Source organism: Haliotis rufescens, unplaced genomic scaffold (genome assembly GCF_023055435.1).
Source record: "Haliotis rufescens isolate VD_foot unplaced genomic scaffold, xgHalRufe1.0.p SCAF_5, whole genome shotgun sequence".
Lineage (NCBI taxonomy): Eukaryota > Metazoa > Mollusca > Gastropoda > Lepetellida > Haliotidae > Haliotis > Haliotis rufescens.
In genome coordinates this window covers 46,521,398-46,535,908 of record NW_025964223.1, presented here as the reverse complement: position 1 = coordinate 46,535,908, position 14,511 = coordinate 46,521,398, and the positions used below count along the sequence as shown (strand labels likewise).

The following is a 14,511-nucleotide window of genomic DNA, read 5'->3' as shown; positions in this document are numbered from 1 at the left end:
GAATTTCAGGCCAAACCTTACAAATTTGTAAACCAACTGACATAAAATAAAAGCCCTGTTAAATGCATGTCTGATCTCAGTGTATGAACAACACTAATTCTTGATGGTTTTACAAAATGTTCAATGTGGTAAGATTTATCAAACGAAAATATAATTTATTATCAGGGTTAAAAGCTAAACCTCTTTCTGGTAAATCTTGTGATTGTGGCGTGTCTGTATGAGTGATGTTGGTTTATTGGTTGCATGTTGTTTAACGTCACACCCAACTGTATTCCAACTTAATGATGGCAGCTTGTATAATGTCAAGTCTGGACAAGACAAACTAGTGATTAACATTATGAACAGTGACTTCACCGTTGGGACAAGCTGACATGCTGTCAGTCACGACACTGAGTCAAACTACCAGATCCATTAGGTCATCTTAAGTTGTTGGGGATGAATGCTAAGCTGGAATCCGGTAACCCCATGGAGAGTCTGATTTCGATTTGATGTCAAGTTAAGCAGCCTGTGTCAATGATGAAATGTTGGTGAGGATTAACAACGGGGATTAGCGCCTAATACATAATGACATTTAAGTTATGGGGACATGCACATGTCATGGCTACAGGGTAATTAGCCTTTGGAATCAAACATTCTTTAGACAATGGTTGTCGTAAATCAGTCGCTATGACAAAAGCTCGATGTGATGCAGGTCTCAGATGTTGACCACTTCGATGAAACCCATGAGCACGGGTATGGCGCTGACAAACCAAGAAACATAATTGGGGCGAACCAGGATTCGAACAAACAATCATAGATTTCTGACGTGCCCAAGGGCACAGTGAATCGCGGTGCCTTAGACGACTGGGCCGTCTGTGCCTTCTCTCCTTTTGAAATGATATAAGCAGTGGTCCAACCTGTCTGGTTCCCAGGTCATTGTGTGCTGCAACATGTTGGGCGCAAAGATAAACGGTACCCTTCATTGCACCTTCATTCAAAATAGGTTGATTACTATTGAATATCTCAACTAGCATATTTTGTCCTAGTTGTATGTTTAGAATTGAACATTTGTTCAGTTCTCATCCAAAACACAAACTGAGACTAAGGGAGATAACAGGAAGCATGCTGGGAAAATCTACGTCAGAAAACAATGAGGCATTCTGTCAGTCTGGAGTAACAGCATCAAAGAAAAAGTGCAACCTTACCTTATTTATCAGCCTTTGTGTTATTTCCCACAAGTCCTTAACTATTGCAGCATTCAGATCTAAGAAATAGTTTTCATACTGCCATGGACTTGATGTAACAGTGTTCCTGTTTACCGGTAATTACCAGTTATTTAGCGGTAAAATTAGGCTTGGACCGATAATTCATGTGACTGCCAGTCCCTGTGGACCGGCAAACAAAGTACCTTATAAAACTTTGTTGTTGAAAAAAACATGGGTGATATTCATATAAGATTTTTGTTAAACAAATTCAGCTTGTCTGTTACCATCAGCGTTTCATACTGTCTTTTTTTAGTACAAGGAAATAAGATTTGCTTGCTTCGAGGTTAAATATATTTGTGTGACTTAGCCTCAAAACATTCAAACAAAAGAAAAACTTGTGACTGAACTTCGTGTGAATGACGTGTAGCTCTAGCTAAGTTACTTAATAGATGACATCTGTTGCATTGAACATGATGTTGAAAGAATTAAACCCAGGTAATTTTCATACATTTTTATATATACTGAACCGCAAAAGAAATGTCACCTTGGATAGATATGTAAGGAACCTTATTTGTCCAAACATATTAAAAAGATGAAACTTGGCAAAACTGATCATCAAGGTTGAAAATAAAGTGTCAAATGTTCTTAAAGTGAAACACAACACTAGTCTCTGAGAAAATGGCATCACAAGTCAGTATCTCGTGTGTCCGCCATGTGTATTGATGACTGCAGTGCAACGTTGATACATGGAATGGATGAGGCGGTTCATGAAGGCCATAGGCACTTGAACCCACACTCTGAGGAACGCTGGCCTTGGTCGGACATCATTCAGCCGTCTTTGAATCTCGTCCCACAGGTGCTCAGTGGGATTTAAATCGGGACTGAGGGCAGGTCACTGCATGGTTCTGATGCCATTCTTCTGGAGGAAGTCTCTTATTGCTCTCACAGTGTGGGCACAGGCGTTAACATGCTGAAACTCGTGGTTGCAGCGACGTGCCAAATGAGGTATGGCGTGTGGTCTCAAGACTTGATCAATGTACCGAGCTGCTGCGACACCATTGCCTCTCCTTGTACCGATGTTCTGGAAGACCACAAGGCCGACCCTTTGAGCAAGACCAATTCCACCCCACACCATGATGCTCGGACCACCCAAGGAGTCTCTCTCAACAACACAAGCATCCAAATAACATTCCCCATCTGCTGTTGAGATACAGTAACGGCCCTCGTCTGAGAAGAGGACTCTTTTTCACTGCTGTTGGTGCCAATGCCGGTGCTGTGTTACTGAAGACAGTCCCGGCGATGACGTGGTGTCAGAATGGGTCCTCGGTAGGGCCTGTGACAGTGGAGGTGTCTGCTTGTCAATCTTCGATGCATGGTGTCTACACTAATGTGTTGCTGGTGTGTCCCCATGGTCTGTTGAGCAGTTTCTGCAGCAGTAACAAAGCGATCTTGAAGATGCTGTCGCACAATCTGACGATCCTGACGTCAGGTGGTTACCCTTACCCACTACGTGGTCGGTCATCTGTAGTGCTGGTGGTCTGGTACCGTTGCTGGTGCCTGTAAATGGTCCTTACGTGGACTTGAAATGCACTGGCTCCTTGCCAGGCAGTTTGTCCAGCTTGCAATCGTCCAAGGGCTTGGTGTCGCTGATTTCTTGTCAGTCTTGGCATGTGGTAGCAATATAACGAATGAATGTTATCTTACTTACATTGGAGATTTTACGTGCGCTTTCCGACTTTTAGCGTATTTCGCACACGGAGATGTTATCCGATCTGGGTGGATGTTTATAGTGCAAGAAATAGGGGAACGCATGTGCATTTCAATTTGCACGGAACTCACGTGCATCAGGTTACCATGGCCGTTGGCGTGATGCGTTTAGGCAATCGCTTTTATTGTCATCTGCTTTGTTTTTTATCATCAAAATTCATTTTGTCCGGACAAGGTAATGTTGAATTTGAGAAACTTTGACAATAATTATGCAGATATTTAAATGACAACTTTTCATGCAATGTTACTTGGGGTGACGTTTCTTTTGCGGTTCAGTATATGTTGAAAGTTGGAACTGACAAAAATTAGTGAGGACTGGTAATTATTAGAGTTGCCAGTCAATGCTGACTGGCAGTTTCCAAAGCCAGTGGGAACTCTGGGTAATAAGGTCAGATTTGACCTTGACAACATTTGCAGCATCTGGACATCATTTGTGGCATTTATCATGGATTCATTATTATTATACATCCATGCCTTTACTAATTTGAAGATGAAAGAGTAAAAGACCTGATTTTAAATGTTAATTTGATGTTCGCATTTTCTCTTACATCTGATTTCAATTTTTCTAAATTGGACGTTTTTTAGAAATACAGTAAACTACGGTTATAATGAACTCAAAGGGACCACAAATTTTAGTTTGTTATAACCGTAGTTCGTTATAAGCATATATATACACAGGGATGTGAGCAGGTTTTCCCGAAAAAATTGTAAGCTATTTCGTGCAGTTTGGACAACATTCACACCAGGAAATGTAATAAGTTGATGGCAGAAGTCAAAAAGTCAAATAAACAAAGATGGCAGAAGCAGTAAAATTTCGAAGTTAAATCAGTACTCCGCCCACCCAGCTACCTGCCAGGTCTGGGAGCAATACTGCCATAAACTTCAACCCCCATCCCCCAGACACAAGGACGACTGTCACAAGCGTGCAATGTCTGACCCTTTCCCCATGTTGAAGCATATTGAAAAAAACTTTCCTTGTACTTACTTACCTTTTGTTGAAAAAAACAAAACTCCACTGCAAACATAAGACATTAATACAACATATATCCCCATGTTATGGGTTTTCAGACGCTGAAGAAACATATATAGTTTTCTCGCTAATCACATGAACAACTGTAAAACATCTCATTCACTTATAGGCTAAAAGACAACTTTATCTTAAAAACAAGCCATCATCTGACTCTGAGTATTTACAATTTCTGTGTGACGCCACACCCCACGTTATAGTGCAAGTATTCGTGATGTCTGAAAACCTATGCTGCTGAAAGCTCTGGTCAAAAACAGGACAATCCGCAACATTTGTCATGTTTTCGATCATATTTTTCGGCGTGTTCTTTTTAAATCTTTGGTTACATTTTTATGCAGAAGATTATTTTTTCAGAGGACTACTGTATTTAAAGACGCGATTTTCCGCGTTTCCGCAGATATTTCACATCCCTGTGTACAGCATATATACAGCAAGTGGCTGGGATAAAAAAATCAGTTCATCATATCCGCCAGTTTGTTATAAGTGTGTTCGTTATAAACGTAGTTTACTGTATACCAAATGCATATCTTCCATGAATCTATCAACAATCAGTTACTCAGTTGCAATATACATACCAGTCATCATAGTTAGAAATATAAGACCATATTATTCTGTCTATTGTAAAATGAGTCATCGCGGGTGTAAAATACATATAAAGATGTATATGGTACACTAGAAAGAGAGGTACATGACATGTTGACTATAGTGGCTACATCATGTGAATATGGTACTTCAGTATGAACTGGAAGTCATGTCATTCAACCCGAAGTGCTTATAACTTTCTGGATAAGATAGTTAGAGGCACAGGACTTTCTGTTTCAAAGGTGTCTTGCGTAAGATATGTGTTTTACCAAGTGGGAAGTGATTGTTATTAAACCTAATAATAATGTAACTAGAGACACAGCTGTGATGCAGTCAGGGAAAGATGGGGACGGGACTGCACCTGTGTGTGCATGTAATACAAACAGTTTCCTTGTTGATAAAGGAAACAATTATGGACATGCCATTTGTAAATAGTGTTGATGGGCCAGTCAGGTGTATATTGTGGGTGTTCCTGTCATTAGCCCTGTCCTTTAAGATGGTGTTAGGAAGCATCCCTTACCCATGACAGAAACCTGAGATCATGTGTTCAGCCTGATTATGTATCCAAGTTTGTCAACACCATATCAGGGTTTTACAGAAGCACAAATGTTGATAATGAATGCAGAAAAACAATATACTGCATCCCAAGGCACCCACAATAATATCCAGTGTACCTACAGCACATCAAAGGCAGTTATTGGAGTCAGGCAATTCATCCATCAATCATCACCACTGTCCACTTGATCATTTATTCATTCCGGTCTCTAAAGTAATAATCAAAAGATACAATAGATTACACCATTTCATTACTTTACAGGACATCATATTGCCAATCAGGATCCTCAAAATTTATTATTGGAGGTCTCGAGGACCCCCATTTCTGTAAGTCATGGTAAAACCTTGACGTCCCATACTTGACTGTGGGTTTCACCAAAGTGGTAAATGTCCAAGACCTACATCACTTCAGGCTTTTCTCCCACACCTTGTTTAAAGTGGTCTCAAACGAAACTCACTCGCTCATGTTGTCACAGATTTCAGTCCAATGTCAAGATATTAAATGGGGAATAAGCTCAACTTCCTGTCAACCATGTTTGTACTGATATGGTTGGTCTAGAAATAAGGTGTGTATTAACAGTGATACTTTGTCTTTATGCAATAAGGGTTACATCTTCCCAAGGCAAATGAGTTAACTGACTATAAAAGTCCAGTTTCCAACGTTGCCGAACTAGGCTGGTATTATGGAGTTACATTTTGGCTGGACTAACGAGTCTATGCATAGTCCAATCAAAGTCGCGCTCAGAAATCGAAATCCGGTTCGTAAACTGTCATGCAGATTTCGGTCGATTGCAGGATTTGCAAAACATGTGCATCGCTAACTCGTTGTCAACAGATATTTTCTAAATCTTTTCATGTTTTTAATCTAGGTGCTCACGTGATTTGATGCACTTCAAGATGTAAGACTCGTTTTATCACAATATATAGATCTTGATTATCGATCAGATCATCTTGACTGGTCGCTGCAGTTTTGGCTGAAGCAAATGCAAGTGATACGAGAGGTGGAATCTCATTGGTTCATAGGAGAGGCATAGAGGGGACATAACTCGTAATAGACACTGGTGGTGCTACGATCGAACCCAGGAATTCCAGCCTAGTTCGGCAAGGGTGGAAACTGGACTTTTAAAGACAGTTAACTCTCTTGTCTCAGATCAGCTGATTGATGTATATTGATTATTTCAATGTTTTTTCAACATGTTTTTATTGGAGGATGTTTCTTGTTATCAGGTCGGTCTTCCACCTGACGATGTTGGCAGTGCCATACCTTACTGAAACCAAGGGCAACATTGTCAACGTCTCCAGCGTCAACGGCATGAGATCAGTATGTATCTAATATATAACCTAAACCCTCTATGTAAGACACCATACCCCAAGAACTGCCTCTGTGGTGTAGTGGATAGAGTGTCTGCTCTATGAACGTAAGGTTGATGGTTCAGTCCCTGGCCATGTGATGCAAATAGATGTTAAGAGATTAGTGTTAAGTAGTAATGGGACGATACACCGATGCATCGGGCGATTTTTACTTCTCGATACAGGTATCGATCAGAATCGCAAGTAAAAAGTATCAATTTTTAACTTTAATATATTCTTCAATAAATTTTACACTAAACACTAATTACTAATGAAAATGAGAAGTGAAAACGTAAACATTTTCATCCATTGCACCATATTTGAGACTGCCAACTGTAAATCGTTAGTGTGCCATGTATTTGAGAAACATGGCTCACGCACCACAGAAATGTGCACATGCAAGTATTGTGATACGTATCGGATTGTGAGCAAGGTATCCTGATACGTATTCGATCGCACAGTTGGTGTATCGTCGCAGCACTAGTGTTAAGGGTGTAAAACAAATGGTCGGCTCTAAGTCATTCTGAATAGGGTATCTATGTTAAAGTGTGGTATGCTAGTTCAAAGCATTCATAAACTAAACTAATGTACATGAATGTCGTTGTAAGTCTCCAATAAGTGAAATAGTCTTGAATGTGATGTTAACCCCATTTTACCCCACTCTATGCCTATCCCATGAAGACCTTAACGTCTTTTTGATCATGATTAGATGTTTAGAATAGCAGGCAATTTGTGTTACCCCATACCAGCTGAATACATCATGGCCATTATCATCATGATTAGATGTTTACAATAGAAGGCAATTTGTGTTACCCCATACCAGATGAATACATCATGGCCATTATCATCATGATTAGATGTTTAGAATAGCAGGCAATTTGTGTTACCCCATACCAGCTGAATACATCATGGCCAGTTGCATCATGATTAGTAGTTTACAATAGAAGGCAATTTGTGTTACCCCATACCAGCTGAATACATCATGGCCATTATCATCATGATTAGTAGTTTACAATAGAAGGCAATTTGTGTTACCCCATACCAGCTGAATACATCATGGCCATTTGCATCATGATTAGTGGTTTACAATAGAAGGCAATTTGTGTTACCCCATACCAGCTGAAGACATCATAGTAAGTAAAGGATTGTCTGGCTCGGAGGCAAAGATGAGAAATACCTACTGCCTACGACGGTACAGTTGACATGTTAGTATGGCAGCATCTGGAGCTACAACAGTGAATATATACGGGTAGAGCATATGACACACTTTTTATTAAACTCAAACTGGCCTCCATGTTCATGATGACAGACATTATCACTTTATATGTTACTGACCACCTTTGCAAAACACCTGCCTAAGCCTCGATTTATTGACTCACTGTAGGTATAGTGTGCCATGATGTCCTCTGTCTTGTTGTACAAGGAGGTGATGATGTTGATGATGATGATATCCTGTCTTAGTTTCCAGGTGTGTTGGCCTACAACATGTCGAAGAGTGCCATTGACCAGTTCACCAGATGTGTGGCGTTAGGTAAGTTGTGCACTGTACAGAGATCCATGGTTGTAGTGATTGATATCAGTAGGCATTTTGTCACAAATAATGTCATTGAGGTCTTCAGTATGAGAGTCACCATCCCCCAAATCTATTTACATCAGATCTTAGTGCTCGCTGCTACTACACAGAGATCTGAGGACGTCCCATTACACGTCACGTCAGAAAGACCTTTTGTGAACCTTTCCCAACCAACGAAATGACTGACAAGAAGTCGCCTTAGGCTTATCAGAAAGCAGTTTTCTCATCCTTTATGGCACTACTTTCAAACTGGTGACTTCCTTTTCAGATTAACACTTTGAAAAAACTCAACAAAAGAAAAATATAATACAAAATCACAGCTCGTTAAACATGTGGCCATTACCAGAGAGTATCAGCGTGAAATTTGAAATCTTATATTCATTTTGAATCGCACGTGAAAGTTTGATGAGGCCATCACTTTTGTCAACTAGTAACTTTCCTAGTATGTCTGAACATTACAATCAGTATTTAGCATCACAATCATGAATTTCACTGAAATTCTAGACCTATGCATGTGGAATATGACTTACTCGTCATCATCCTTTTGTCAACATGTAAAGCAAACTATATGGTAATGTATGAAAAGGTATCACAAAACTGTTTGCTAATTTTGAAGATAAAAACCCCAAACACCATTGTGTCCAATTATTGGATATTATATCTCATCTGTCATGTAACTAGTTTGGCACAAACCTATGACTGTTATGCCACTGAATAAAGGTGAGCTTCTGTACCTGTGAAACTCTGTTTTTGTCCAATCCTTGGTTATGTTTAACTCCGGTCCTGGCAAACTCGTACTATTTTTATCACTATTTTAAGCCAAATGTGTCAAACTGGTTATGTTGAATCCCAGGCTCTGTCGAACTCACAGTCTTGTTCTGGCAAACTCTTACAAATGTATCATTATTTAACCCAAAAGTGTTGAAGTGGCTCTGTCAAATCCCCAGCTGTGTCAAATCCCCAGCTGTGTCAAATCCCCGGCTGTGTCAAATCCCTGGCTGTGTCAAATCCCCGGCTGTGTCAAATCCCCGGCTGTGTCAAATCCCTGGCTGTGTCCAATATTTTACGATGACCTGTCTGTTCCTATCCATGTTTTTCTTACCGACTCGGTGGCATCTGTCGATGTCCAGCTGTGTCAAACTCACAGTCTGATCCTGTCAGACTCTTACTATTTTCATCAGTCTTTCAACCCAGATGTGTCAAACTGGTTTTGTGGAATTCCCATGAGTAAAATCAGTTATTAATCACCCTATTAATGGTGTAAATATGATACGACGTGAAACATCAAAGGCAGGAAACCATTGATTAGCCTGAGTAAATGCTGCCATGATTAAATGACTTGACTCAATTAAAGTAAAGTCTGTCACTAATATCACTTTAAAAAAGTAATGATGGCTTCAATGTAAACATTTGGGACAGTCAATACCCAAGCCTGACAATTTGCTGTCACAAGATCTTCTTGTATGTGCATCATGTATCATCATTTGAATGCAGTGTGATTACAAATTGCGATATGTTTGATACAAATCTGCATTGTGTTCTAATCACAGTACATGTATTGAATAACATTGTTAGTGAGTGTATCAGAAAGCTGAGCAATGTAGTAATGAACCTGACTGGATCAGATGCAGATGCAGCTCTCAAACTAATTACACGCACCCAACATGGCACCTCCTACACCTCACTTCAGGCCTTAACAGGAGAAATGCCACTAAGTCTACGCAGGGAACAGCTAAGCTTAAATTTCTTGGCCGCGTCCCAATCAAACCCTCTCATCCAAAACTTAATAAACCAAAACCTCAGCCGCAAAAACCAAGCTCTAGCTCGTAAACACCCCTTACTTACCCCAATATCCCAAAGAATAACAAACTACCTAAATGAACACCAAATTAAAAATCTTAAACAAAACTGCAAACAATCAAATATCTTCACCCCTAAACTTAAAATACCCAACATAGACACAACACTAGCTAGCCAAATAAATAAACAAACCGACACAAACATAGCTAAAACTACCACACTAGCATACATACACGAAAATTGGCCAAATTGGTGTCACATTTACACGGACGGATCCTCAGATCCGACCTCCAAACACACAGGTTTCGGAGTCCATACCACACAACCAACTAAAACCACACAATCCTTCCGACTCCCAAACAACCAATCAATATTCACGGCAGAACTAATGGGCATGGCCTCAGCCCTCCATAATCAAGAATCCAAAAACCACAAAAAAATCCTAATACTTACCGACTCCCTAAGTGGACTGCAAGCCCTCCAAAACAAAAATACCAAAAACCGACCTAAATTAATAAATCAAATACTTAAAGCTCCAACGACCTAACTAAGGCAGGCAAACAAATAACCTTCTTGTGGATACCCGCCCACGTAGGAATATACAGTAATGAAAACGCCGATAAAGCAGCTAAACTATCCCTCAAAATCCCAGAAATAAGCTTAAACTTACCCATCTCAAAATCAGAAATTAAAAGTGTAAACAAGCAAAAAATCACAAAAAAATGGCATAACCTATATCTAAACTCAAATAGCCAAATCAAAAAAGTGCTCAGCAAACCACTAACCAAACCAAAAATTCTCCATCCATCCAAAAAAATCGACAGAGTAATCATTAAACTCCAAACAGGACACACCAACCTAAATAACCACCTAAAAACAATAAAAAAACACACTACAGGTAACTGCCCACACTGCAAACAACCAGAAACCCCAGAACACGCACTCATCCACTGCACACACTACCTAATACATCGAACCGCATTACAAACCACCCTCAATCTAAACAAGGCTCTCACTCTAGAAGCAATACTAAACCCACAAAATAAACTAGAAAACTTCAAGGCCTTAGGCGTATTCTTAATCAAAACGGAACTAATAAAACGCATCTAAAAACACAATAACCTACCAAATCAAAATCACATAAACAAACAAACATCCACCATACCCAGCTCCCTTAGTTCTCCTCCCCAACCCCATCGACATCTATTCCAAATCTCAAAATTCCCATATTCTATATAAGCAACCCCTAAACCCCCCTCTTGGGTTGCACAGACCACTTTTGCCCCTTTCGGAAACACATTAAATGGCCTGGCCGGGCCCCTGTGCGAAATACGCATCAGTCGGAAAGCGCACGTTAAATCTCCAAAGTAAGTAAGTAGATGCAGCAGAACAGAAATAAACATCATGTGGATGCATATATGTAGACCTGACAAATGCCAGACTATTTAAACCGTTTAATGATTTTCAAGAAACTTGGCATATACATTGCTCGTCAGATTAAATGGTCACATGTGCTATTTTCTAAATGTTCTGTTCTTATGTTCTTATCAAATGAGGGTAGAATTTGTTTCTTGGCCATAGCTTAAAAACAGTTTAACATGTTTCAACGAAACTTGGCATATGCATTGCTCATCGAATTGGACTAACTCTCAAAGGACTCTATGGTTCATTTCCAAGCAATAACTGCCAAACTAATGGATATGTTTGCATGAAACTACCGGTATACATGTGCAATGACCCCATTCTCAACTACAGTGTTCCCTCGCTACAATGCTACCTTCGGGGTCCAAATAATTGATGAGCATTAGAGATGATCAACGGTTTAATGAAGGTCCAGTTGTAGGTGGTAGATGACCAACAAAACAGTACATGCTCTGCCTACCTAACACAATCTACGTTGCACATTTCAGAGTTTAAGAGATAGATTAGAATAGAAGTTGTTTATGATTCATAGTGTAAAGAAAAATTTATCGAGTATAAATATGCACATCGTATCCCCTCAGCATCTTCAGGTGAATAAACAGGTATAACAAACTTGGTCAATAAAAGTATTAGATTTGACATAAAACATTACTAGACATGATGATTTACCATTCAAATTGTTTTTCCTGCTCTCCAAGGCACTGTTTTATATGCAGAGATTAAGATTACCATGTGTATTTTCTCGTAAACTAAACCAGAAATAGCAATCGGCTGTGCACACGTTTCCTCCCAATCTACCCATGATTCAGTTAAAACGTACCCAATGATAAAACTTCAAAGAATTTTGATGCAATTGTCGAAAGAAATTGTATCTGAAATTATTATTTCATCAGGAATAATATATTCCAATATTGTGTTATCTTAATTGCAGCTTCCAATATATATATATTTAAAATGATAAGAATCATAAGCGTTGCACTTTGGTACAGGTGGTATGCAGGATATTTTTTTTACATAGCCATGATGAAGTTTATATTATCATGTAGCCATCCTGAAGTTTATGTTATCATGTAGCCATGATGAAGTTTATATTATAATGTAGCCATCCTGAAGTTTATATTATCATGTAGCCATCTTCAAGTTTATATTATCATGTAGCCATGATGAAGTTTATGTTATCATGAAGCCATGCTGAAGTTTATATTATCATGTAGCCTTGATGAAGTTTATATCATCATGTAGCCATGATGAAGTTTATATTATGATGTAGCCATCCTGAAGTTTATATTATAATGTAGCCATGATGAAGTTTATACTATCATGTAGCCATGATGAAGTTTATATTATCATGTAGCCATCCTGAAGTTTATATTATAATGTAGCCATGATGAAGTTTATATTATCATGTAGCCATGATGAATTTTATATTATCACATAACCATGATGAAGTTTATATTATCATGTAGCCATGATAAAGTTTATATTATCATGTAGCCATGATGAAGTTTATATTATCATGTAGCCATAATGAAGTTTATATTATCACGTAACCATGATGAAGTTTATATTATCATGTAGCCATCCTGAAGTTTATATTATCATGTAGCCATGATGAAGTTTATATTATCATGTAGCCATGATGAAGTTTATATTATCACATAACCATGATGAAGTTTATATTATCACGTAACCATGATGAAGTTTATATTATCATGTAGCCATGATGAAGTTTATATTATCATGTAGCCATCCTGAAGTTTATATTATCATGTAGCCATGATGAAGTTTATATTATCATGTAGCCATAATGAAGTTTATATTATCACATAACCATGATGAAGTTTATATTATCATGTAGCCATGATGAAGTTTATATTATCATGTAGCCATCCTGAAGTTTATGTTATTATGTAGCCATGATGAAGTTTATATTATCATGTAGCCATAATGAAGTTTATATTATCACATAACCATGATGAAGTTTATATTATCATGAAGCCATGATGAAGTTTATATTATCATGTAGCCATCCTGAAGTTTATATTATCATGTAGCCATAATGAAGTTTATGTTATCATGTAGCCATCCTGAAGTTTATATTATCATGTAGCCTTGATGAAGTTTATATTATCATGTAGCCATGATGAAGTTTATATTATCATGTAGCCATGATGAAGTTTATATTAACATATAGCCATAATGAAGTTTATATTATCATATAGCCATCCTGAAGTATATATTATCATGTAGCCATCCTGAAGTTTATGTTATCATGTAGCCATGATGAAGTTTATGTTATCATGAAGCCATGCTGAAGTTTATATTATCATGTAGCCTTGATGAAGTTTATATCATCATGTAGCCATGATGAAGTTTATATTATGATGTAGCCATCCTGAAGTTTATATTATAATGTAGCCATGATGAAGTTTATACTATCATGTAGCCATGATGAAGTTTATATTATCATGTAGCCATCCTGAAGTTTATATTATAATGTAGCCATGATGAAGTTTATATTATCATGTAGCCATGATGAATTTTATATTATCACATAACCATGATGAAGTTTATATTATCATGTAGCCATGATAAAGTTTATATTATAATGTAGCCATGATGAAGTTATATTATCATGTAGCCATAATGAAGTTTATATTATCACGTAACCATGATGAAGTTTATATTATCATGTAGCCATCCTGAAGTTTATATTATCATGTAGCCATGATGAAGTTTATATTATCATGTAGCCATGATGAAGTTTATATTATCACATAACCATGATGAAGTTTATATTATCACGTAACCATGATGAAGTTTATATTATCATGTAGCCATGATGAAGTTTATATTATCATGTAGCCATCCTGAAGTTTATATTATCATGTAGCCATGATGAAGTTTATATTATCATGTAGCCATAATGAAGTTTATATTATCACATAACCATGATGAAGTTTATATTATCATGTAGCCATGATGAAGTTTATATTATCATGTAGCCATCCTGAAGTTTATGTTATTATGTAGCCATGATGAAGTTTATATTATCATGTAGCCATAATGAAGTTTATATTATCACATAACCATGATGAAGTTTATATTATCATGAAGCCATGATGAAGTTTATATTATCATGTAGCCATCCTGAAGTTTATATTATCATGTAGCCATAATGAAGTTTATGTTATCATGTAGCCATCCTGAAGTTTATATTATCATGTAGCCTTGATGAAGTTTATATTATC

General features: G+C 37.8%; 1 protein-coding gene across 2 annotated transcripts in view; it reads left to right on the top strand.

Moving 5' to 3' along the window:
• The window catches only part of LOC124137172 (3-oxoacyl-[acyl-carrier-protein] reductase FabG-like), a 47,296-nt gene that overhangs the window by 20,239 nt on the left and 12,546 nt on the right, over positions 1-14,511 (top strand). For both annotated transcript variants that reach the window (XM_048383957.1, XM_046503374.2), the window contains exons 5-6: positions 6,343-6,436; positions 7,927-7,996. In XM_048383957.1, coding sequence (XP_048239914.1) covers positions 6,343-6,436; positions 7,927-7,996 — 164 coding nt within the window. The remainder of the gene's footprint in view (positions 1-6,342; positions 6,437-7,926; positions 7,997-14,511) is intronic.